The 27947-nt window shown below is 37.4% G+C and overlaps 1 protein-coding gene across 1 annotated transcript; it reads right to left on the minus strand.

The window, feature by feature from the left end:
- Nucleotides 1–532: 532 nt before the first annotated feature.
- LOC124360900 lies at nucleotides 533–23457 on the minus strand. Its single transcript, XM_046814888.1, has 5 exons — nucleotides 23234–23457; nucleotides 12053–12363; nucleotides 9843–9916; nucleotides 3420–3509; nucleotides 533–742 (listed from the first exon to the last, which is right to left on the minus strand). The coding sequence occupies exons 1-5, from the start codon at nucleotides 23381–23383 to the stop codon at nucleotides 615–617; spliced, it is 753 nt and encodes a 250-aa protein (XP_046670844.1). The 5' UTR covers nucleotides 23384–23457; the 3' UTR covers nucleotides 533–614.
- Between the last annotated feature and the right edge of the window lie 4490 nt (nucleotides 23458–27947).

Below are 27947 nucleotides of genomic sequence, written 5' to 3' on the forward strand. Positions count from 1 at the left end.
AACACGATCACATTGTAAGATCACGTCTAGACTGCTGCACTAAGTGGAAGGTTAGATGAGCTGAACTCAACGTTCGCACTGTGTTACCATTGGCAGACTGTCAATGGTTGAACACGATCACATTGTAAGATCATGTCTAGACTGCTGCACTAGACGTTAATATTAGATGAGCTAAACTCAACGTTCGCACTGTGTTACCATTGGCAGACTGTCATTGGTTGAACACGATCACATTGTAAGATCATGTCTAGACTGCTGCACTAAGTGGAAGGTTAGATGAGCTGAACTCAACGTTCGCACTGTGTTGCCATTGGCAGACTGTCAATGGTTGAACACGATCACATTGTAAGATCACGTCTAGACTGCTGCACTAGACGTTAAGATTAGATGAGCTAAACTCAACGTTCGCACTGTGTTACTATTGGCAGACTGTCAATGGTTGAACAAGATCACATTGTAAGATCACGATCGTCCTGAAGTGTCCACATTTGTTGTGTGTGAATAACTAGGGTACAAGTGTCAGTCAGTACGCTGAGCATGTAAGTAACGTTTATTACTCACTACAAACCAATACCTATGTACAATGATACCACTTCCTCTTCTTCACCAGACGGTTAGCAGGGCGGGTGCAGATAGTTGAGGTGGCCTGAGAAGTGGGAGTAGTCGTAGTGGAGAATATCGCCCAACTCGCAGCTGCCCAGAGGCTCATAGCCCACCACGAACCGGTTGTCGACTTCAGAGGCTGTCAGATCAGACGTTTAGATTGATTTAATACGTTAAGACCAACCTGTAACACTTATGTGGCATAAACCTTGAACATAGAACATTTTTAAATCAAATATACGGAATACAAGTAGGCTACTATCTACACATTTAAAGATGTGGTTACCTTGCAATCGAAAAGCTGTAAAGTAAATAGCAACATATTCCGTAAAGTAGTTAAAACAATATATAAATAGACGAGAAAAACAAGAGTCTGCGATAAATGTTTATATTTTATAATTAACATGGATTATATACAGCTAAGTATGGTATTCTGAAAGCTATATTAATTAATGAATTCGTTTTTATAAAGATAACACATTATATAATAACACATTTTGGTCGCCTGAAGTTGTTTTTGATGAAACATTTGGAAGGAGAAATATAAATGCGATAGAATTCACCAATTTTAAGTGTCCAAGAGCATAAAGTATTGAGACATAAAGCAATTCAATCTGGTGTAAGTGAAAAAAGAAAGTATTACAAAGAAAGTAAAGCTAACAAATCACAGAAAGAGATTTGGTACGCAAGCTTCCTTGAAAACTACCAGGTAGGGGATGACTGGTAGAACTCCAAGAACCATCATATGAGGAGGGAACCGGCATCAAACAATCGCACCCACAACGAGGATTCTAGTACAGTACACTCCGCTCAGGTGGTTGATGACGTGTTGGGGATGCCTGGTAGAACTCCGAGAACCATCACACGAGGAGGTAGTCGGCATCAATCAACCGCAACCATAACAAGGATTCTTGTACAGTACACTCCGCTCAGGTGGTTGATGACGTGTTGGGGATGCCTGGTAGAACTCTGAGAACCATCACACGAGGAGGTAGTCGGCATCAATCAACCGCACCCTTAACAAGGATTCTAGTACAGTACACTCCGCTCAGGTGGTTGATGACGTGTTAGGGATGCCTGGAAGAACTCCGAGAACCATCACACGAGGAGGTAGTCGGCATCAATCAACCGCACCCATAACAAGGATTCTTGTACAGTACACTCCGCTCAGGTGGTTGATGACGTGTTGGGGATGCCTGGTAGAACTCCGAGAACCATCACACTAGGAGGTAGTCGGCATCAATCAACCGCACCCATAACAAGGATTCTAGTACAGTACATTCCGCTCAGGTGGTTGATGACGTGTTGGGGATGCCTGGTAGAACTCCGAGAACCATCACACTAGGAGGTAGTCGGCATCAATCAACCGCACCCATAACAAGGATTCTAGTACAGTACACTCCGCTCAGGTGGTTGATGACGTGTTGGGGATGCCTGGTAGAACTCCGAGAACCATCACACGAGGAGGTAGTCGGCATCAAACAACTGCTCCCTTAATGAGGATTCTTGTACAGTACACTCCGCTCAGGTGGTGGACTGCCTTTTTGATAAACCTAAGTCAAATCTCTGCTTTGGGTACAAGGTAATGTGGTCACACTAGTCACATCACTTACAACGCTATAGCTCACTAATAGACTGCCTTTTTGATAAACCTAAGTCAAATCTCTACTTTTGGTGCAATATAATGTAATCCAAACACACTCATTAGATCAGTTGGCCTCCTAGGGTCTCGCCAAGCAGACCACTGAGTGACACTAGTCACATCACTTACAACGCTATAGCTCACTAATAGACTGCCTTTCTAAACCTAAGTCAAATCTCTACTTTTGGTGCAATGTAATGTAATCCAAACACACTCATTAGATGAGTTGGCTTCCTAGGGTCTCGCCAAGCAGACCACTGAGTGACACTAGTCACATCACTTACAACGCTATAGCTCATTAATAGACTGCCTTTTTGATAAACCTAAGTCAAATCTCTACTTTTGGTGCAATGTAATGTAATCCAAACACACTCATTAGATCAGTTGGCCTCCTAGGGTCTCGCCAAGCAGACCACTGAGTGACACTAGTCACATCACTTACAACGCTATAGCTCATTAATAGACTGCCTTTTTGATAAACCTAAGTCAAATCTCTACTTTTGGTGCAATGTAATGTAATCCAAACACACTCATTAGATCAGTTGGCCTCCTAGGGTCTCGCCAGGCAGACCACTGAGTGACACTAGTCACATCACTTACAACGCTATAGCTCATTAATAGACTGCCTTTTTGATAAACCTAAGTCAAATCTCTACTTTTGGTGCAATGTAATGTAATCCAAACACACTCATTAGATCAGTTGGCCTCCTAGGGTCTCGCCAAGCAGACCACTGAGTGACACTATTCACATCACTTACAACGCTATAGCTCACTAATAGACTGCCTTTCTAAACCTAAGTTAAATCTCTACTTTTCGTGCAATGTAATGTAATCCAAACACACTCATTAGATCAGTTGGCCTCCTAGGGTCTCGCCAAGCAGACCACTGAGTGACACTAGTCACATCACTTACAACGCTATAGCTCACTAATAGACTGCCTTTCTAAACCTAAGTCAAATCTCTACTTTTGGTGCAATGTAATGTAATCCAAAAACACTCATTAGATCAGTTGGCCTCCTAGGGTCTCGCCAAGCAGACCACTGAGTGACACTAGTCACATCACTTACAACGCTATAGCTCATTAATAGACTGCCTTTTTGATAAACCTAAGTCAAATCTCTACTTTTGGTGCAATGTAATGTAATCCAAACACCGTAAAATCTATATACTTACTTCCGTATTCACTGCACCATAGGAGATACGCAAACTCTTTGCACACAAACTTTATTATATATCCCGTTGCGATGTGGCCTGAGCTGGAATCTAACACCATCAAGACATATTAATCAATGGATGAAACAAAAATTGGTACACATATCAATACAATTTTTGATTTCTCAATGTTTGAACTTCAATAATTTGTTATACTTGACTGATTATGATGGAATATCGCAAACACAATTGGTATTGCATATGTAAGCTATTGTATATCAGTGAATATCGCAAACACAATTGGTATTGCATCTGTAAGCTATTGTATATCAGTGAATATCGCAAACACAATTGGTATTGCATCTGTAAACTATTGTATATCAGTGAATATCGCAAACACAATTGGTATTGCATCTGTAAACTATTGTATATCAGTGAATATCGCAAACACAATTGGTATTGCATCTGTAAACTCTTGTATATCAGTGAATATCACAAACACAATTGGTATTGCATATGTAAGCTATTGTATATCAGTGAATATCGCAAACACAATTGGTATTGCATATGTAAGCTATTGTATATCAGTGAATATCGCAAACACAATTGGTATTGCATCTGTAAACTCTTGTATATCAGTGAATATCGCAAACACAATTGGTATTGCATATGTAAGCTATTGTATATCAGTGAATATCGCAAACACAATTGGTATTGCATATGTAAACTATTGTATATCAGTGAATATCGCAAACACAATTGGTATTGCATATGTAAGCTATTGTATATCAGTGAATATCGCAAACACAATTGGTATTGCATCTGTAAGCTATTGTATATCAGTGAATATCGCAAACACAATTGGTATTGCATCTGTAAACTATTGTATATCAGTGAATATCGCAAACACAATTGGTATTGCATCTGTAAACTCTTGTATATCAGTGAATATCGCAAACACAATTGGTATTGCATATGTAAGCTATTGTATATCAGTGAATATCGCAAACACAATTGGTATTGCATATGTAAGCTATTGTATATCAGTGAATATCGCAAACACAATTGGTATTGCATCTGTAAACTCTTGTATATCAGTGAATATCGCAAACACAATTGGTATTGCATATGTAAGCTATTGTATATCAGTGAATATCGCAAACACAATTGGTATTGCATCTGTAAATTGTATATCAGTGAATATCGCAAACACAATTGGTATTGCATCTGTAAACTCTTGTATGAATATCGCAAACACAATTGGTATTGCATATGTAAGCTATTGTATATCAGTGAATATCGCAAACACAATTGGTATTGCATATGTAAGCTATTGTATATCAGTGAATATCGCAAACACAATTGGTATTGCATCTGTAAGCTATTGTATATCAGTGAATATCGCAAACACAATTGGTATTGCATCTGTAAACTATTGTATATCAGTGAATATCGCAAACACAATTGGTATTGCATCTGTAAACTCTTGTATATCAGTGAATATCGCAAACACAATTGGTATTGCATATGTAAGCTATTGTATATCAGTGAATATCGCAAACACAATTGGTATTGCATATGTAAGCTATTGTATATCAGTGAATATCGCAAACACAATTGGTATTGCATATGTAAGCTATTGTATATCAGTGAATATCGCAAACACAATTGGTATTGCATATGTAAGCTATTGTATATCAGTGAATATCGCAAACACAATTGGTATTGCATCTGTAAACTATTGTATATCAGTGAATATCGCAAACACAATTGGTATTGCATCTGTAAACTCTTGTATATCAGTGAATATCGCAAACACAATTTGCATATGTGCTATTGTATATCAGTGAATATCGCAAACACAATTCAGTGAATATCGCAAACACAATTGGTATTGCATCTGTAAGCTATCAGTGAATAATATTGTATCAGTAGCATATGTAAGCTATTGTATATATCGCAAACACAATATGTCAGTGAATATCGCAAACACAATTGTATTGCATCTATCAGTGAATATCGCAACACAATTGGTATTGCATATGTAAGCTATTGTATATCAGTGAATATCGCAAACACAATTGGTATTGCATATGTAAGCTATTGTATATCAGTGAATATCGCAAACACAATTGGTATTGCATATGTAAGCTATTGTATATCAGTAACATTTTTGCCAGTGTAAAGTTATGTTTTTTTAAAACAGTAATGTCGATCTTATGGACTCCAATTCATAGATCATCAATTCTTAATAGGCCGTTTACTAATCACCTTTGGAATGCTCTCCCCGATGATATTAGAAGTATTAGGGGTCGTGTATGTTTAGGGGTGAGGGTCAGGAACTTGCTACTAGCGGAACTGTGGGGGTGACAGACAGTGGTGCTTGTAGGAGTGACGGGCGGTGGTGCTTGTAGGAGTGACGGGCAGTGGTGCTTGTGGGGGTGACGGATAGTGGTGCTCATAGGAGTGATAGGCGGTGGTGCTTGTAAGAGTGACGGGTGGTGGTGCTTGTAAGAGTGACGGGCAGTGGTGCTTGTAGGAGTGACGGGCAGTGGTGCTTGTGGGGGTGACGGATAGTAGTGCTTATAGGAGTGACGGGCGGTGGTGCTTGTAGAAGTGACGGGTGGTGGTGCTTGTAGGAGTGACGGGCAGTGGTGCTTGTAGGAGTGACGGGCGGTGGTCCTTGTGGGGGTTACGGGCGGTGGTGCTTGTAGGAGTAACGGGCGGTGGTGCTTGCGGGGGTGATGGGCGGTGGTGCTTGCGGGGGTGACGGGCGGTGGTGCTTGTAGGAGTGAAGGGCAGTGTCGGTTGTAGGAGTGACGGGCGGTGGTGCTTGTGGGGGAGACGGATAGTGGTGCTTATAGGAGTGACGGGCGGTGGTGCTTGTAGAAGTGACGGGTGGTGGTGCTTGTAGGAGTGACGGGCAGTGGTGCTTGTAGGAGTGACAGGCGGTGGTGCTTGTAGGAGTGACAGGCGGTGGTGCTTGTGGGGGTTATGGGCAGTGGTGCTTGTAGGAGTGACGGGCGGTGGTGCTTGTAGGAGTTACGGGCGGTGGTGCTTATGAGGGTGACGGGCGGTGGTGCTTATGGGGGTGACGGGCGGTGGTGCTTGCGGGGGTGACGGGCGGTGGTGCTTGTGGGGGTGATGGGCGGTGGTGCTTATTGGGGTGACGGGCGGTGGTGCTTGCGGGGGTGACGGGCGGTGGTGCTTGTAGGAGTGACGGGCAGTGTTGCTTGTAGGAGTGACGGGCAGTGTTGCTTGTAGGAGTGACGGGCGGTGGTGCTTGTGGGGGTGACGGATAGTGGTGCTTATAGGAGTGACGGGCGGTGGTGCTTGTGGGGGTTACGGGCAGTGGTGCTTGTAGGAGTGACGGGCGGTGGTGCTTGTAGGAGTGACGGGCGGTGGTGCTTATGAGGGTGACGGGCGGTGGTGCTTATGGGGGTGACGGGCGGTGGTGCTTGTGGGGGTTACGGGCAGTGGTGCTTGTAGGAGTGACGGGCGGTGGTGCTTGTAGGAGTGACGGTGACGGGCGGTGGTGCTTATGAGGGTGACGGGCGGTGGTGCTTATGGGGGTGACGGGCGGTGGTGCTTGCGGGGGTGACGGGCGGTGGTGCTTGTAGAAGTGACGGGCGGTGGTGCTTGTAGAAGTGACGGGCGGTGGTGCTTACGGCGTTTCATTTAGGCGTATTTCATTAAGGATTATACTTGTAAGATTATAAGTTACTTACTTTATTTGAATAAATCAACTTTGTTTACATTTTATTACAAAACATAATTATGTTAACAGTTTACACGTTTCTGTATTAAATTATTATAAATTTATTGTATATGTCACGACGTTGAGTGGTAAAGACAGATGTAAAGCCTCTGTGACCGCAACATTAATAAAGTCATTTTTCGTTTAATTTTATATTGCTGTTATAAAACTAACGACAGCAATATAAAATTATATTGTGGAAGTGCTCTCTTATGTTACATTCTTAGATAGCTAAAATACGTACTGATCGAGACAACCTCGGGCTCGACAGACGTTATCGTGCTCATATTGCTGTTAAATATTGTGGAAGTGCTCTGTTATGTTAGATTCTGAGGTACCTAAAATACGTACTGATCGAGACAACCTCGGGTTCGTCAGACGTTATCGTGCTCCTATTGCTGTTAAATATTGTGGAAGTGCTCTGTTATGTTAGATTCTGAGGTAGCTAAAATACGTACTGATCGAGACAACCTCGGGCTCGTCAGACGTTATCGTGCTCCTATTGCTGTTAAATATTGTGGAAGTGCTCTGTTATGTTAGATTCTGAGGTACCTAAAATACGTACTGATCGAGACAACCTCGGGTTCGTCAGACGTTATCGTGCTCCTATTGCTGATAAATATTGTGGAAGTGCTCTGTTATGTTAGATTCTGAGGTACCTAAAATACGTACTGATCGAGACAAACTCGGGTTCCGCAGACGTTATCTTGCTCCTAGCTGTTAAATATTGTGGAAGTGCTCTGTTATGTTAGATTCTGAGGTAGCTAAAATACGTAATGATCGAGACAACTTCGGGCTCGTCAGACGTTATCGTGCTCCTATTGCTGTTAAATATTGTGGAAGTGCTCTGTTATGTTAGTTTCTGAGGTAGCTAAAATACGTACTGATCGAGACAACCTCGGCTCGTCAGACGTTATCGTGCTCATATTGCTGTTAAATATTGTGGAAGTGCTCTGTTATGTTAGATTCTTAGATAGCTAAAATACGTACTGATCGAGACAACCTCGGCTCGTCAGACGTTATCGTGCTCATATTGCTGTTAAATATTGTGGAAGTGCTCTGTTATGTTAGATTCTTAGATAGCTAAAATACGTACTGATCGAGACAACCTCGGCTCGTCAGACGTTATCGGGCTCATATTGCTGTTAAATATTGTGGAAGTGCTCTGTTATGTTAGATTCTTAGATAGCTAAAATACGTACTGATCGAGACAACCTCGGCTCGTCAGACGTTATCGTGCTCATATTGCTGTTAAATATTGTGGAAGTGCTCTGTTATGTTAGATTCTGAGATAGCTAAAATACGTACTGATCGAGACAACCTCGGCTCGTCAGACGTTATCGTGCTCATATTGCTGTTAAATATTGTGGAAGTGCTCTGTTATGTTAGATTCTTAGATAGCTAAAATACGTACTGATCGAGACAACCTCGGCTCGTCAGACGTTATCGTGCTCATATTGCTGTTAAATATTGTGGAAGTGCTCTGTTATGTTAGATTCTTAGATAGCTAAAATACGTACTGATCGAGACAACCTCGGCTCGTCAGACGTTATCGTGCTCATATTGCTGTTAAATATTGTGGAAGTGCTCTGTTATGTTAGATTCTGAGATAGCTAAAATACGTACTGATCGAGACAACCTCGGCTCGTCAGACGTTATCGTGCTCATATTGCTGTTAAATATTGTGGAAGTGCTCTGTTATGTTAGATTCTGAGATAGCTAAAATACGTACTGATCGAGACAACCTCGGCTCGTCAGACGTTATCGTGCTCATATTGCTGTTAAATATTGTGGAAGTGCTCTGTTATGTTAGATTCTGAGATAGCTAAAATACGTACTGATCGAGACAACCTCGGCTCGTCAGACGTTATCGTGCTCATATTGCTGTTAAATATTGTGGAAGTGCTCTGTTATGTTAGATTCTGAGATAGCTAAAATACGTACTGATCGAGACAACCTCGGCTCGTCAGACGTTATCGTGCTCATATTGCTGTTAAATATTGTGGAAGTGCTCTGTTATGTTAGATTCTTAGATAGCTAAAATACGTACTGATCGAGACAACCTCGGCTCGTCAGACGTTATCGTGCTCATATTGCTGTTAAATATTGTGGAAGTGCTCTGTTATGTTAGATTCTGAGATAGCTAAAATACGTACTGATCGAGACAACCTCGGCTCGTCAGACGTTATCGGGCTCATATTGCTGTTAAATATTGTGGAAGTGCTCTCTTATGTTACATTCTTAGATAGCTAGAATACGTACTGATCGAGACAACCTCGGCTCGTCAGACGTTATCGTGCTCATATTGCTGTTAAATATTGTGGAAGTGCTCTGTTATGTTAGATTCTTAGATAGCTAAAATACGTACTGATCGAGACAACCTCGGCTCGTCAGACGTTATCGGGCTCATATTGCTGTTAAATATTGTGGAAGTGCTCTGTTATGTTAGATTCTTAGATAGCTAAAATACGTACTGATCGAGACAACCTCGGCTCGTCAGACGTTATCGGGCTCATATTGCTGTTAAATATTGTGGAAGTGCTCTGTTATGTTAGATTCTGAGGTAGCTAAAATACGTAATGATCGAGGCAACTTCGGGCTCGTCAGACGTTATCGTGCTCCTATTGCTGTTAAATATTGTGGAAGTGCTCTGTTATGTTAGATTCTGTCATAGCTAAAATACGTACGGATGGTGACAACTCCGGGCTCGTCAGACTTTAACGTGGCTTTATTGAAGAGCGAACTTTCGCTGGTGCAGCAGCTGTAAATCATATGATTGTTTTGTAATAGAACAACACAGTTGAAACAAAGCATAATGTAATAATCTAGTAGATAGATCTGTAGATTAAATTTGTTACAGATCCGTATAATGTCTGCTGTTTTATTGCATGTGCTTCTTAAATGGTTTAGTAAAGCAGTCTACAACTACAAAGCGGGCAAGTAAACTAAGCTCAAGGTTCCCTCGCTGGTGTTTGCCAAATAAACAGATTAGCCGAAATCAAAAAAGTACACGAAAAGAGGCCTTCAGTTATATTGTATATCAGATTGACCAGAATATTAACCAGAGGTTTGAATTGAGTAGGGTTGAATTACAAATGGTTCAGCCTCCAAAGTCGTGCGTTGACCACAACGTACATTCACCGTAGACAGAAGGGTACAAGTAGACCGAGGAGGTTTATGATACAGGACTTGCTGAGAGAGTTCTCACTAAAGTTTACCTCCGGGGATTCGAGTCTACAGGGTGGCGCGTATGTCAGTTTCCCCAGAAGAGAAATTTAAAGGTGTTATAGGCTAATTGAATAAAACACTTTTAGGCAATAAATCAAATTCATTATATGAAATTACTCACATATTACCATACAGTGTTGTAACAGTTGTTCGAAATGTCCACCTTGATTTAGTATACACTTCATACAACGACTGAGAACAGAATAAGACATTTTTAGATTTATCGTTATTAACAAGTTCAAATACATTTCTAATTAGGTTTCTGAGTTCGTCAAAATTTTGCGGTTTTGAAGCATCGTTTTGAGTCTTCTTTATAATACCCCACAGTGAAAAGTCATGTGGAGTCAGGTCTGGCGAGCTAGCAGGCTAATCGATTGTACCACTGCGACCAATCCATTCATAAAATGTGTTGTTTAAAAATATCTCGAACTTGGATACCGAAATGTGTTGGGGCGCCATTTTATTGCCAGATGAGCGAATGAATATTGAATAGAGGATTGTTTCTGAGCTCGGGAACTAATACTTCTTGCAGCAACCGTAAGTAACTTTCTGAGTTAACGTTTCCTTGAAGAAAATAAGGACCAATCAGTGAAGTACTCCATAACGTAACACCAGGCAAATTGAGTTCTGCTTGGATTACATTATGAGGATCTACATCCGACCAGTACACGCAGTTATGCCGATTAACGCGTTTATTTAGTTTGAAACATGCCTCGTCACACCAAAAAATTAATCGCAATAAATTTGGATCAGCCTCTGAGCGGATAATTATAGTCTCATAGAATTCCAATCGCCTATTTGAATCATCCTCGTGAAGCGTTTGGAGTAAAGATGGACGGTATTGCTTACATTTTAATTGCTTTAATATTATTTGCACGCTTCTTCTTGATATTTGTAGTTCAGCAGATGCCTTACGAGTCGATTTACCGGGACTGCCTTCAAAAGCTTGAGCAAAAGCCTGCAGGGTTTCTTCGTTGCAAATTGATCGTGGACAACTACATTTAGTGGCATTTAAAACGCTTCCGGTATTTTCATTAAATTCTTCAATAATTATAGCAGTATTTTTATTACACTTACACCACAACTGAAGGATGTAAACTCGTTGTTGGGTTGTAAACGTTTTACAAAAACACACAAACAAATAACAGATGCAAAGAGCGTCACTTAACACTAGCCACTGGACCAGACAACAATAAACTTACTCCGTATTGCTGCCAACTTAACATTATTACCTATACAGTATATAAACAATATATCCCAATATTTATGGGGAAACTAACGTATGCGCCACACTGTATGTTCTACGCTGACTTGAGTTTACACGTATCCTACTGACACCTTTAGAGTTGGCTCGTCATTCTCAAAAAAGACAACAGTTCATACAATTTATATATTATTTAACAACAGAATGTTTGAATAAAATGCGTGTCTCTTAATTTAAATTGTTTTGCGACATTTAGACGTGTTGAAATTGGAAATAATATATAGAGTGGACATGAGCCTGGACGTGTATGCCAAAACCAACTATCAATAACTACAATATGTTTCAGTAAACATATTTTAGAAAATCTTCCACAATTTGGATGTCAATAGTAACATTATAATCCAATTAATTAAAGATTTTAAGAGTTTCAGTAAACTTATCACAATGTAGGAACTCACAACTTACGTCGAATAGTTGAAGTCTCGTTCGTAGACTCCGGACTCGTCGGTGAGCATGTACTGGAGGAAAGCTGAATACCAGCCCTCTGTCTCGGGGATGTCGGGGACTAATATGACGGGCCAGTACCCCTCGGCAGCAAACTGTAACATAAAATATGACACAATCATCATAATTTCGAGATAAGTGGAACAGTTGAACTCTCGTTCGTAGACTCCGGACTCGTCGGTGAGCATGTACTGGAGGAAAGCTGAATACCAGCCCTCTGTCTCGGGGATGTCGGGGACTAATATGACGGGCCAGTACCCCTCGGCAGCAAACTGTAACATAAAATATGACACAATCATCATAATTTCGAGATAAGTGGAACAGTTGAACTCTCGTTCGTACACTCCGGACGTCGATGTGAGCATGTACTGTGTACTGTAACATTCAAGGTGGAATGTCAATCATGACGGGCCAGTATTTCGGCACAAACTGTAACATAAAATAGTTGACACGGACGTCGAGGTGAGGGCGTACTGTAACATTCAAGGTGGATCAATCGGATTATAATGTTCGACAAAAGCTCGAATAGCCCTCTGACTCGGGGACTAATATCGAGGTGAGGGCGTACTGTAACATTCAATATGGATCAATCATCATAATTTCGACATAAGTCGAATAGTTGAACCGTTCGTACACGTCGAGGGAGGGCGTACTGTAACATGTCAAGGTGGATCAATCATTATAATTTCGGGGACAAAAGTCGGGGAATAGTTGACCGGGCCAGTCGAGGTGAGGGCGTACTGTAACATTCAATATGACACAATCATTATAATTTCGAGATAAGTGGAATAGTTGACTCTCGTTCGTACACTCTGGACGTCGATGTGAGTGTGTACTGTAACATTCAAGGTGGATCAATCATTATAATTTCGACAAAAGTCGAATAGTTGACCGGACGTCGAGGTGAGGGCGTACTGTAACATTCAAGGTGGATCAATCATTATAATTTCGACAAAAGTCGAATAGTTGACCGGACGTCGAGGTGAGGGCGTACTGTAACATTCAAGGTGGATCAATCATTATAATTTCGACAAAAGTCGAATAGTTGACCGGACATCGAGGTGAGGGCGTACTGTAACATTCAAGGTGGATCAATCATTATAATTTCGACAAAAGTCGAATAGTTGACCGGACGTCGAGGTGAGGGCGTACTGTAACATTCAAGGTGGATTAATCATTATAATTTCGACAAAAGTCGAATAGTTGACCGGACTTCGAGGTGAGGGCGTACTGTAACATTCAAGGTGGATCAATCATTATAATTTCGACAAAAGTCGAATAGTTGACCGGACGTCGAGGTGAGGGCGTACTGTAACATTCAAGGTGGATCAATCATTATAATTTCGACAAAAGTCGAATAGTTGACCGGACGTCGAGGTGAGGGCGTACTGTAACATTCAAGGTGGATCAATCATTATAATTTCGACAAAAGTCGAATAGTTGACCGGACGACGTCGAGGTGAGGGCGTACTGTAACATTCAAGGTGGATCAATCATTATAATTTCGACAAAAGTCGAATAGTTGACCGGACGTCGAGGTGAGGGCGTACTGTAACATTCAAGGTGGATCAATCATTATAATTTCGACAAAAGTCGAATAGTTGACCGGACATCGAGGTGAGGGCGTACTGTAACATTCAAGGTGGATCAATCATTATAATTTCGACAAAAGTCGAATAGTTGACCGGACATCGAGGTGAGGGCGTACTGTAACATTCAAGGTGGATCAATCATTATAATTTCGACAAAAGTCGAATAGTTGACCGGACATCGAGGTGAGGGCGTACTGTAACATTCAAGGTGGATCAATCATTATAATTTCGACAAAAGTCGAATAGTTGACTGGACATCGAGGTGAAGGCGTACTGTAACATTCAAGGTGGATCAATCATTATAATTTCGACGTAAGTCGAATAGTTGACTGGACGTCGAGGTGAGGGCGTACTGTAACATTCAAGGTAGAACAATCATTATAATTTCGACAAAAGTCGAATAGTTGTACTCTCGTTCGTACACTCCTGGCGTCGATGTGAAGGCTTACTGTAACATTCAAGGTGTCACAATCATCATAATTTCGAGATATGTCGAAGCTTCTATTTCGTGGTGAAAATAGAAAACCTTGGGAGTATACTACAATAGTAATTGTACTCTTTAACATTAATAATAAGATTTGATATTTTAGACTTTTTTATTCAGAGGCCTACAAATAAATTACTCACTTCACAATTCTATAGAATAGTACTTTACCTAGCTTTCTATTCACAATGGCTATGCACCTTTAGAAATCGATTTAATTTGTACACCAGTAGTTAAGAGTTTAGTTTATTTGGACATTTTGGGGAAATTAGGAAATTTATCTGTTGATTCCTTATTACAGTTATTCTTTACAATTGTTTACAACTAAAATACGATAACAAAACTCCGCACAAGAACAAAAAGTTTTCATTTTGGTACTTAGGCCCTACTGTATAGTACTAGTATTAGTACAACAGATTTTTTTGTAGCATTCCCGTTATTTTTTGCATATAAGTACTGTAAAAGTACATGTGTTCTTGACAAAGGAATGAATTTGAAGGTTATGTGATTTTTCTGAAATTTTGGAATTTTATCGTTCAGCGATATTAAAATCCGAACGAACAATATCTTTACAAATTACTACATGCCACTTTAATGCGCATGCGTAATACATGCCATTTCTGTTAATTTACAAGCCTCTGTGCGCTCTCTTTGAGCAACATAATTTAATTCTACAGGAGTACATTAGGGTGCACAATGTGATAGTTATGCACTGTACTTTATCAAGGACTTAAGAAAGAAATAAATAAGGACATCATTTATATGCTATAGTTGCTTGAACCAAATTTTAGCGTTCAATTTTTCTTATCTTAGTCAAAGTAACATTTGTTTTAGATTAACTCATTCATTTCCTTAGAAATATATACGTTAACGGGCGCTTTGTTAGCCTATGCCATACCACTCACACTTTCTATAGGTCTGTATACAATCTTATGTTTGATTGCTCTCTTAGGCATTTGTGATCAGACTCTCTAGAATTGTATTCTGTTACATGATAGGCATATTCTGGAGGGTTTTCTTTCGTTACCATCAGGGCGGGCCTATAAATTCGTACTGTATAATACATGAACGTTTCGGTTGTGATACACAAACTATTGAGAAAACTACAAACTAATATTTGTGGCTTTACAAAGAATATAGACGAACAGTACAATATCACTATTCTAGAGATCTGGTTCCAAAAGCTACAAACTCGTTCTGTATAATATATTAATTTACCGGTCGTGATACACAAACGATTGAGAAATCTATAAACTAATATTTGGTGGCTTTACAAACGTTATAGACAAACAGTACAATATCACTATTCTAGAGATCTGGTTGCAAAAGCTACAAACTCGTTCTGTATAATATATTAATTTACCGGTCGTGATACACAAACGATTGAGAAATCTATAAACTAATATTTGGTGGCTTTACAAAGAATATAGACGAACAGTACAATATCACTATTCTAGAGATCTGGTTCCAAAAGCTACAAACTCGTTCTGTATAATATATTAATTTACCGGTCGTGATACACAAACGATTGAGAAATCTATAAACTAATATTTGGTGGCTTTACAAAGAATATAGACGAACAGTACAATATCACTATTCTAGAGATCTGGTTCCAAAAGCTACAAACTCGTTCTGTATAATATATTAATTTACCAGTCGTGATACACAAACGATTGAGAAATCTATAAACTAATATTTGGTGGCTTTACAAACGTTATAGACGAACAGTACAATATCACTATTCTAGAGATCTGGTTCCAAAAGCTACAAACTCGTTCTGTATAATATATTAATTTACCGGTCGTGATACACAAACGATTGAGAAATCTATAAACTAATATTTGGTGGCTTTACAAAGAATATAGACGAACAGTACAATATCACTATTCTAGAGATCTGGTTCCAAAAGCTACAAACTCGTTCTGTATAATATATTAATTTACCGGTCGTGATACACAAACGATTGAGAAATCTATAAACTAATATTTGGCGGCTTTACAAAGAATATAGACGAACAGTACAATATCACTATTCTAGAGATCTGGTTCCAAAAGCTACAAACTCGTTCTGTATAATATATTAATTTACCGGTCGTGATACACAAACGATTGAGAAATCTACAAACTAATATTTGGCGGCTTTACAAAGAATATAGACGAACAGTACAATATCACTATTCTAGAGATCTGGTTCCAAAAGCTACAAACTCGTTCTGTATAATATATTAATTTACCAGTCGTGATACACAAACGATTGAGAAATCTACAAACTAATATTTGGGGCTTTACAAAGAATATAGAGGAACAGTACAATATCACTATTCTAGAGATCTGGTTCCAAAAGCTACAAACTCGTTCTGTATAATATATTAATTTACCAGTCGTGATACACAAACGATTGAGAAATCTACAAACTAATATTTGGGGCTTTACAAAGAATATAGAGGAACAGTACAATATCACTATTCTAGAGATCTGGTTCCAAAAGCTACAAACTCGTTCTGTATAATATATTAATTTACCAGTCGTGATACACAAACGATTGAGAAATCTACAAACTAATATTTGGTGGCTTTACAAAGAATATAGACAAACAGTACAATATCACTATTCTAGAGATCTGGTTCCAAAAGCTACAAACTCGTTCTGTATAATATATTAATTTACCAGTCGTGATACACAAACGATTGAGAAATCTACAAACTAATATTTGGTGGCTTTACAAAGAATATAGACGAACAGTACAATATCACTATTCTAGAGATCTGGTTCCAAAAGCTACAAACTCGTTCTGTATAATATATTAATTTACCAGTCGTGATACACAAACGATTGAGAAATCTACAAACTAATATTTGGGGCTTTACAAAGAATATAGACGAACAGTACAATATCACTATTCTAGAGATCTGGTTCCAAAAGCTACAAACTCGTTCTGTATAATATATTAATTTACCGGTCGTGATACACAAACGATTGAGAAATCTACAAACTAATATTTGGTGGCTTTACAAACGTTATAGACGAACAGTACAATATCACTATTCTAGAGATCTGGTTCCAAAAGCTACAAACTCGTTCTGTATAATATATTAATTTACCGGTCGTGATACACAAACGATTGAGAAATCTACAAACTAATATTTGGTGGCTTTACAAACGTTATAGACGAACAGTAGAATATCACTATTCTAGAGATCTGGTTCCAAAAGCTACAAACTCGTTCTGTATAATATATTAATTTACCGGTCGTGATACACAAACGATTGAGAAATCTACAAACTAATATTTGGTGGCTTTACAAACGTTATAGACGAACAGTACAATATCACTATTCTAGAGATCTGGTTCCAAAAGCTACAAACTCGTTCTGTATAATATATTAATTTACCGGTCGTGATACACAAACGATTGAGAAATCTACAAACTAATATTTGGGGCTTTACAAAGAATATAGACGAACAGTACAATATCACTATTCTAGAGATCTGGTTCCAAAAGCTACAAACTCGTTCTGTATAATATATTAATTTACCGGTCGTGATACACAAACGATTGAGAAATCTACAAACTAATATTTGGGGCTTTACAAAGAATATAGACGAACAGTACAATATCACTATTCTAGAGATCTGGTTCCAAAAGCTACAAACTCGTTCTGTATAATATATTAATTTACCGGTCGTGATACACAAACGATTGAGAAATCTATAAACTAATATTTGGTGGCTTTACAAAGAATATAGACGAACAGTACAATATCACTATTCTAGAGATCTGGTTCCAAAAGCTACAAACTCGTTCTGTATAATATATTAATTTACCTGGTCGTGATACACAAACGATTGAGAAATCTACAAACTAATATTTGGCGGCTTTACAAAGAATATAGACGAACAGTACAATATCACTATTCTAGAGATCTGGTTCCAAAAGCTACAAACTCGTTCTGTATAATATATTAATTTACTGGTCGTGATACACAAACGATTGAGAAATCTACAAACCTAATATTTGGGGCTTTACAAAGAATATAGAGGAACAGTACAATATCACTATTCTAGAGATCTGGTTCCAAAAGCTACAAACTCGTTCTGTATAATATATTAATTTACCAGTCGTGATACACAAACGATTGAGAAATCTACAAACTAATATTTGGGGCTTTACAAAGAAAATAGAGGAACAGTACAATATCACTATTCTAGAGATCTGGTTTCAAAAGCAAAAGCTACAAACTCGTTCTGTATAATATATTAATTTACCAGTCGTGATACACAAACGATTGAGAAATCTACAAACTAATATTTGGTGGCTTTACAAACGTTATAGACGAACAGTACAATATCACTATTCTAGAGATCTGGTTCCAAAAGCTACAAACTCGTTCTGTATAATATATTAATTTACCGGTCGTGATACACAAACGATTGAGAAATCTACAAACTAATATTTGGTGGCTTTACAAAGAATATAGACGAACAGTACAATATCACTATTCTAGAGATCTGGTTCCAAAAGCTACAAACTCGTTCTGTATAATATATTAATTTACCGGTCGTGATACACAAACGATTGAGAAATCTATAAACTAATATTTGGCGGCTTTACAAAGAATATAGACGAACAGTACAATATCACTATTCTAGAGATCTGGTTCCAAAAGCTACAAACTCGTTCTGTATAATATATTAATTTACCGGTCGTGATACACAAACGATTGAGAAATCTACAAACTAATATTTGGGGCTTTACAAAGAATATAGAGGAACAGTACAATATCACTATTCTAGAGATCTGGTTCCAAAAGCTACAAACTCGTTCTGTATAATATATTAATTTACCAGTCGTGATACACAAACGATTGAGAAATCTACAAACTAATATTTGGGGCTTTACAAAGAAAATAGAGGAACAGTACAATATCACTATTCTAGAGATCTGGTTTCAAAAGCGACAAACTCGTTCTGTATAATATATTAATTTACCAGTCGTGATACACAAACGATTGAGAAATCTACAAACTAATATTTGGGGCTTTACAAAGAATATAGAAGAACAGTACAATATCACTATTCTAGAGATCTGGTTCCAAAAGCTACAAACTCGTTCTGTATAATATATTAATTTACCAGTCGTGATACACAAACGATTGATAAAACTACAAACTAATATTTGGGGCTTTACAAAGAATATAGAGGAACAGTACAATATCACTATTCTAGAGATCTGGTTCCAAAAGCTACAAACTCGTTCTGTATAATATATTAATTTACCGGTCGTGATACACAAACGATTGAGAAATCTACAAACTAATATTTGGGGCTTTACAAAGAATATAGACGAACAGTACAATATCAATATTCTAGAGATCTGGTTCCAAAAGCTACAAACTCGTTCTGTATAATATATTAATTTACCGGTCGTGATACACAAACAATTGAGAAATCTACAAACCAATATTTGTGGCTTTATAAACACTATAGCGGAACAGTACAATATCAATATTCTAGAGATCTGGTTCCAAAAGCTACAAACTCGTTCTGTATAATATATTAATTTACCGGTCGTGATACACAAACAATTGAGAAATCTACAAACCAATATTTGTGGCTTTACAAAACACTATAGCGGAACAGTACAATATTACTATTCTAGAGATCTGGTTCCAAAAGCTACAAACTCGTTCTGTATAATATATTAATTTACCGGTCGTGATACACAAACAATTGAGAAATCTACAAACCAATATTTGTGGCTTTACAAACACTATAGCGGAACAGTACAATATCAATATTCTAGAGATCTGGTTCCAAAAGCTACAAACTCGTTCTGTATAATATATTAATTTACCGGTCGTGATACACAAACAATTGAGAAATCTACAAACCAATATTTGTGGCTTTACAAACACTATAGAGGAACAGTACAATATCACTATTCTAGAGATCTGGTTCCAAAAGCTACAAACTCGTTCTGTATAATGTATTAATTTACCGGTCGTGATACACAAACAATTGAGAAATCTACAAACCAATATTTGTGGCTTTACAAACACTATAGCGGAACAGTACAATATCAATATTCTAGAGATCTGGTTCCAAAAGCTACAAACTCGTTCTGTATAATGTATTAATTTACCGGTCGTGATAAACAAACAATTGAGAAATCTACAAACCAATATTTGTGGCTTTATAAACACTATAGCGGAACAGTACAATATTACTATTCTAGAGATCTGGTTCCAAAAGCTACAAACTCGTTCTGTATAATATATTAATTTACCGGTCGTGATACACAAACAATTGGGAAATCTACAAACCAATATTTGTGGCTTTATAAACACTATAGCGGAACAGTACAATATTACTATTCTAGAGATCTGGTTCCAAAAGCTACAAACTCGTTCTGTATAATGTATTAATTTACCGGTCGTGATACACAAACAATTGAGAAATCTACAAACCAATATTTGTGGCTTTATAAACACTATAGCGGAACAGTACAATATCAATATTCTAGAGATCTGGTTCCAAAAGCTACAAACTCGTAATGTATAATATATTAATTTACCGGTCGTGATACACAAACAATTGAGAAATCTACAAACCAATATTTGTGGCTTTATAAACACTATAGCGGAACAGTACAATATCAATATTCTAGAGATCTGGTTCTGGATTCTGGATCTGGTATATATATTGCTTTATATACATACTCTTTCTAGTAGTTTAAATAAAAAAAAATAGAAAACCAGCGCACGTTTTTTAATTTTCGAGTTCCCAGAACCCTTCATTAGAAACACACTGATTTCATGGAGCAAAGTAACAGACCCCAAACCAAGAATTAAAAACATAACCGTCTCTAAACATAATCAATGGTAAAGAAAACCTTGTATAGGCTATATTTTTGTATACTGCATAATGGTTCAAACTATTAAGAAAATTATTTTAGTAATCGACAGGTTTTTAAAATCCCTTAGATTATGGCAGAATGCCAAAGATGTGTATATTGAAAGTAAAGAAAAACTTGATTTTGCTCTGTAGATATTTTTATAATATAATGACTTGTACTTTTTATGCAATAGTAGAGACTATTATAATTTTAAACTTCTCTTTCAGGCACTGTTGAAACATTGTTAATACAATGTTCCTAAGTTCTTTAATTACTTAAGCCGCTCTGCTAATAGCCATAAACAGTCATTTAACCGAAACTGGCAGAGCCAATAATGCACACCCGCTTGTATAGGAACAATATCGAGTTTGGCTTAAGTCCAACCGACCGTATGACCGAGTGATGAATGTGGCTTCTCACAAGTTAGAGCGTAATAGGAGATTGTTGCCTGAAACAGTATGGAGGTGTTGTGATAGCTCCAATAATGTTAGTTACATTTTTTTCACTGTTCGAGGCAAGATTATTCTCTTGAATCCCATTAAATAGTTTTCAAAAAATGTGATCGATTCATAAAATTTTTAGCCTACAGATAAAAGTTAGTCAAGTAGATAACACGTGAACTATCAAATTTTATCACCCTTAATCGATTTGTAACGCCTGATCAAGTTTTGTACTTTAATAGGTTCAGAACCAATTTGATTAAGCCTACAAATAAAAAATACAGTATTATTTTACTTTTTACCGTACCTTTATGATTCCTACGTGCAACTATGAAAGCCATCTAAATCAAACCCACAAAGTCCATATTTGTTGTGATTTCTTTATTCAATTATGCCATCAGATATCGTCATGGCATAATACTACGCCACTAAACGGTTTAATGACATTTGAGACAGAGCGGGTCTCACTGGCAGTTACCTACTTCTAGAGGGACGAGTGTCGGAGGTATCTTTCTTGACGTATCAAACATGTCATTAGCACGGGTGGAGGTAGGAAATCAAGATTGGATCTTAAGTTATATCAAGAACAGGGCTATGTCAGATGTATGGAGTTCTGTAGTATTAGCAAATAAGGATACATTCTGACTTACAGACGCATGGAAGTACACAGAAGTAGGGCCTGCCGTTTGTACTATCCTGTTTTCAAGTACCAGACTTCCCAATCAAATTCAGGGTTTTGCTATTTGTATTTTTATCCTAAAGTAATTAGTATCATATAGGGTAGCTGTTTAACGAGCCACCATTGTAATCTTTGAAACTGCAATCTGACAGTAAACTGTATATAGGAAACAATTTTCTATCGAGGATAATAAAATACAGGGTGTCCTGTAAGAAAATGACAACAAAATTGACCGCCATATTGGGAACTAGCTGCAGTTTTTTAAAAGTTTGGGTTTTTGTCTTTAAATTCCTCTAAAAACAAGCAAAGGTCTGTCACCGAAGATTTTCAATTTTCGAGATCCCAGGAGTGGCCCATTAAAAAAGCCACCCTGTATAGAGACTGTAAACAACGTAATAAGAATATTGACAACAAACAACGTATAAGACAGGGAAATTGTCACAGATTATTGCTTTGTCATAAGTCTAAGATGATACTTAATTATTCTGGACGGAAAACGCCAGGTGTTGGGCTGGCTCAACCCTGTGCGCTTGTGTGTGTGTGCGCGCGTGCGAGGCGACAACTTGCCCCTCCAGCTTCATCCCCTATTAGCTAATACTAGAATGTATGTATGGTGGTTTTGATAGATTCACCTAAGTTATGAAAATAGTTTTCCTCTTCCATTCTAGGCCTGATGTATTCCCGTCATTCTTTTCTTATTTTATTTTGTCTTCTTCTTAGTATGTTTCCATTTTTCTAGGAACGTTAACAAATTATACAAAATAAAAGCCATCTTATAGCTAATGATATGTTAGTAATTGTTGGTCTCTGCTTAACCTTTATAATGGGGCCTTTGAGTTTTTGTTATGAATGGCAACATTAAGACGTAAAAAGTAATTGGAGATAAGAAGAAACATACAATTAATACTGATGTGCAAAATATTCACCGCATGTTGGATCGAAAAGTCGCAATAGTTGGGTTTTTTGAATGGCGATTCTAAATAAATAGGAAAATCAATTAGAAAACGGAAAATCGACATCGTAATAACGAACGCGATAAAGAAATGTGACTTACTTTGTAGAAATCAGCGTGCTTGTCATAATCGGTGAAATTTTCCGGGCAGCGTTTGAGGAACGAAATGTGTGGTTCATAATAGGTGTCTTCACTGCCTTCAGCAACCGCCGCCGCCGCAGCCAACACAAGAACTAGAGCAGCTGTGAACATCTCGACAGAACGGTCCCTGGACTTATCAGGCTGAACTGTCTCACTACGTCCTTATATAGACAGTCTATAATACACTCATCACGTCTGTGCAACAAATAATAGCCGACATCTTGAAGCCGAACTTTATGCTTCACACACGCAGTACGTTTATTGTGCATTGAAAATTAACAAAGGTAGTAATTTAATGTAGTAATTTGTCACACTGTGTTGGGTGTTGTGTTCATACACAAGCGGAGTATGCACCATAATCGTATAATCCATTGGCTACAGTGATGAGATAGTAGAACGTTGGATAATAAAATGGTGCATCGACAAAATTATTGAATTTTGAGTTTAGCTCCAGTTTACCTTACTTTTATTTAACTCCTTATTCAATTCGACCAAACACAGCTGCGTTATGTGGACTCAGTGATTACTGAGCATTACATCGTGTAATTTCCTCCATCATTCTGTAAGACATACCATTTTGAAACAAAATACACAAAACGTGGATTATTGTAATGCTAGGTGCTTAACGATAAATAAAACACTATTTAACCTCTTAATAATTGCATCAGAAAGGTTGAGCTTTAAGATCGCTGTTTGTGGTCTCAGAGATGAAATATTTGTTTTAAAAGGACATTTTCGATTATACGCATTTGTGTTTAGTCGCTGCTAAATTCAATGTCACTCACTCTACTTTACATTTTTTTGTTCTTACAGCACTACGCTTTAATTAAAAAATGAGTCCATAGCCATTTGTGGAGCTCTGAAGTACGTTTTTGAATTGCGACCGTAAATGATGTAGTTGGGTGTTATACGAGTACGAGGTATGGGTTCGCCAGTCCACATGTCGCGTAACAGCCTTCGCCGAAGTTGCATACAAAATTGCAAGAAACAGATCGTTTTGTTCTTCATATGTCTTGCGGAGTGTTCTTGAGACGGACGGACAGGCAGGAAATATTTACAACCTGCTGTGATAGGATTCAATGACGATGAGCCAAATCCCATAGAGGAGTATGCACAAATACCGAACTCATTCTATCTGTAGTGAAATAAAGTTTCACGATAATTATAAAATCTACAAATAACATTGTTCTCGAGATATCCTGCCGATAGTTTAGCAATTTAATTTGTACATGTGACGAATTAGTGAAATTAAAACTGACATCAAGAATTGTGCATTAGATGTGGATAACAGAGTATGTCCACAAAGTCATGACACACTATTCAAAAACTGTATTTACAAAAATATGCACAGTGCAAGAATGAGATTAACGTAGGATTAAAGAGTACTTTAAACAGTTTTACGTCAGTGTATCTGAGCTCGACATGAGCACCATGAATTGTCCTGGAGACGTCCAAGCGAACTTTGATCTGCTCCCATACTTTGATCAGGATTTCTGGGGGTAACTAACAATCACAACTCGGATTCGTGTCAATATTTTCAATTTGATCACTACAAAACTTAACTTTTGATACAACTCCATAAATATAGATCCACAGGGACAAGGTCAAGGGAGTATGATGGCAAGCCCCCCTTCCACCCCCCTCGACCTATCTTGTTTAGAAAATCACGAAAAATGTTGCGTTATTAGAGAGAAGCTCCATCGTATTGAAACCCCCATTTTCATTTTTATTTATGGAAGAGCACGGTGACCTAGCGTATTAAAATAGATTAATCTGTTATTAATGTTTCAGCAAACATATGAACCAGTAACTAGGTCTCGGGAAAGCGCACACTAACTAGATGATAACAATTATTGATAACTACATTTTATTAACACAAAACTTTACAAACAGCTGTTTTAATTTACAACTGTTTCATGCACACGTGATCAATAATAGAGTAGTTATAAACAATTATACACGTAACATGACTTTGTGGACACACTGTATATAAATCAAATGCATATACTTATTTTGTAATTCTTTTTACTACAGGTACTTAGGTTATTAGGTATTGTTAAGGTTGGGACACACATAACCGCACCGTGCCCGACACGTCAGTCGGCCGTGTGCTGGCCGTCATACGGTGAATGAATTGCAGCGCAGTTTTCAACCTGCAAGTCCACACATGTCCGCACCGACACCAGACCGTCGTGGCCGCACCGTGCCCGCACCGTCACCGATATGTGGAGTTTGAATTTTGACGGGCACGGTGCGGTCTACGAGCGGTATCATATGTTGTTTACTGTTGCGTTCTTCTTTTTAAAACTATTTAAGTAGTCTACACGTTCTATTTTATTGAATTATTTAGTATAGCCTACTAACTCTACATCTTGTGTTCGCGTACAAAATCATATTTATTGATAAAAGTATTAGCCTACATTTTCTTACCTTAGAGTAAACTAGTCATATTTTCTTATTGTGCATACTTTCTTATTACAACAAATTTGAAAACCATGTTGTACCTTAAGTGATTTGAAACAACTAAATTCGAATTATGAAAAATCTATAAACATTTTTTCATTAATTAAAAAATGACAAGCATGTAATTATTTGCACGAAAATCTATTTTTCTTTGATGTATTGAAGTTACTTGATAAATTTATTCCGGTATTTTGTAAGGGTCTCATATTTAGAATGTTTCTATGACATTTCTATTTTTTTATTCTTTTCACTTCAGTAAAGTAAAAATAAAAATATTGTATTTACAATAAGATTTTCAAGCAAGAAAACCCCATGTTAAAAATAAATAATAAATAAATAATTTATTTCCCGGTAATAACAAACTGAATATTACAAATAAATACTGTATTGTTGCCAGTGCTTAATAATAAATAATACTATGACATAACGTATTTTCAATATCAGAAAATAACAAATACAAAACAAATGTAACAACGTTGTACAATTTTCTACTTACTTTATTTCTAATTTATGTACTTAGAGTAATAAAATATAAAAAGTAGGTTACATCCTTTTAGGTTTTTCTTTTTTTTAACTAATAATTAGGCCAATAGATTTAGAAAATAAGGGAAATTTAGGTACCCCATAGGGCTGTGTTTGTGTTGGGGATACTATATACAAAAGGTAAAAAATAAAAATAGTGGAAACTAGCAAGAATGAAATGATAAAAATGAGTTATTGTAGCTCATGTAGTAAATAATGTACTATTACGTTTCAAAGTTTAAATTTAGTATAACTATTGTGCTGTATTAAATAAAAAGGATTTATGCACGATTTACAATTAAAATATTAGGATTTAAACATGTAACATTAAATATTATATTATAAATAATTATTTCATAATGCTCTAACGAGTTTATTTAAATATTATTATAATAACTTAGCAGACAAGACTAACCATACACTAATTTATTATCTTAAACATATATACTCAATATCATTTTGTCCGATCAATCGTACTCTAATTTTTTTAGAAAATATATTTATGTTTCTACTATTTTTGACTAATTCTGGAAATAAATTATATGTCCTCGGAGCTATAAAGAGAAAAAAATTTTGTTAAAATGTGTTTTTTGTATGTTCTCCAGTATACATTTTACAAAATATTTACTATGTTTTACAAATTATTATAAACGGGCTTGCAACATGGCAAACTCTCTGGCATCACACTATAGCTCTTGGGTTTAGCCTAATACAAAAAAAAACCCAAATATACTGTTTATAGTGTATTTAACCGAAATTCACTCCAATGAAACACAATGAACAAGAATTTTAGGAATAAAAAATATAACCAAGATAATGATATTTACAAATTTTAACATAGTAGCTGATTGTACAAAGCTCTTCTGTAGCATTGCAATGTTTCATTCACCACAGCGATTCATAAAAAATAACAACAATGAAATTAACAATTATCACAATCAATACTTAATCTTCCGAATATTTTTTAAGTGCCTGTCACTTCGAATTCAAAAGAAACATGCTCTAGTACAAACAGTGAGATTGTTGCGTTCGAACTGCATACGGACATGTGTGGCCTCACGGTAACCGAGCCGAGCCCGCACCGACACTCGGCCGACTCACGTGTCGGGCACGGTGCGGTTATGTGTGTCCCAACCTTTCCACAGTATTATGATTTACGTTAGTAACTACGTATAAAGGTTGGGACACACATAACCGCACCGTGCCCGACACGTCAGTCGGCCGTGTGCTGGCCGTCATACAGTGAAAGAATTGCAGCGCAGTTTTCAACCTGCAAGTCCACACATGTCCGCACCGACCCAGACCGTCGTGGCCGCACCGTGCCCGCACCGTCACCGATATGTTAGTTTGAATTTTGACGGCACGGTGCGGTCTCTACGAGCGGCAATCATATGTTGTTTACTGTTGTGTTCTTCTTTTTTTAAAACTATTTAAGTAGTCTACACGTTCTATTTTAGTGAATTATTTAGTATAGCCTACTTAACCTACATCCTGTGTTCGCGTACAAAATCATATTTATTGATAAAAGTATTACATTTTCTTCTTAGAGTAAACTAGTCATATTTTCTTATTGTGCATATTTTCTTATTACAACAAATTTAAAAACCATGTTGTACATTAAGTGATTTTAACCAACTAAATTCGAATTATGAAAAATCCCATGTTTAAAAATAAATAATAATAATTAATA

This window comes from Homalodisca vitripennis, chromosome 4 (genome assembly GCF_021130785.1).
Source record: "Homalodisca vitripennis isolate AUS2020 chromosome 4, UT_GWSS_2.1, whole genome shotgun sequence".
Lineage (NCBI taxonomy): Eukaryota > Metazoa > Arthropoda > Insecta > Hemiptera > Cicadellidae > Homalodisca > Homalodisca vitripennis.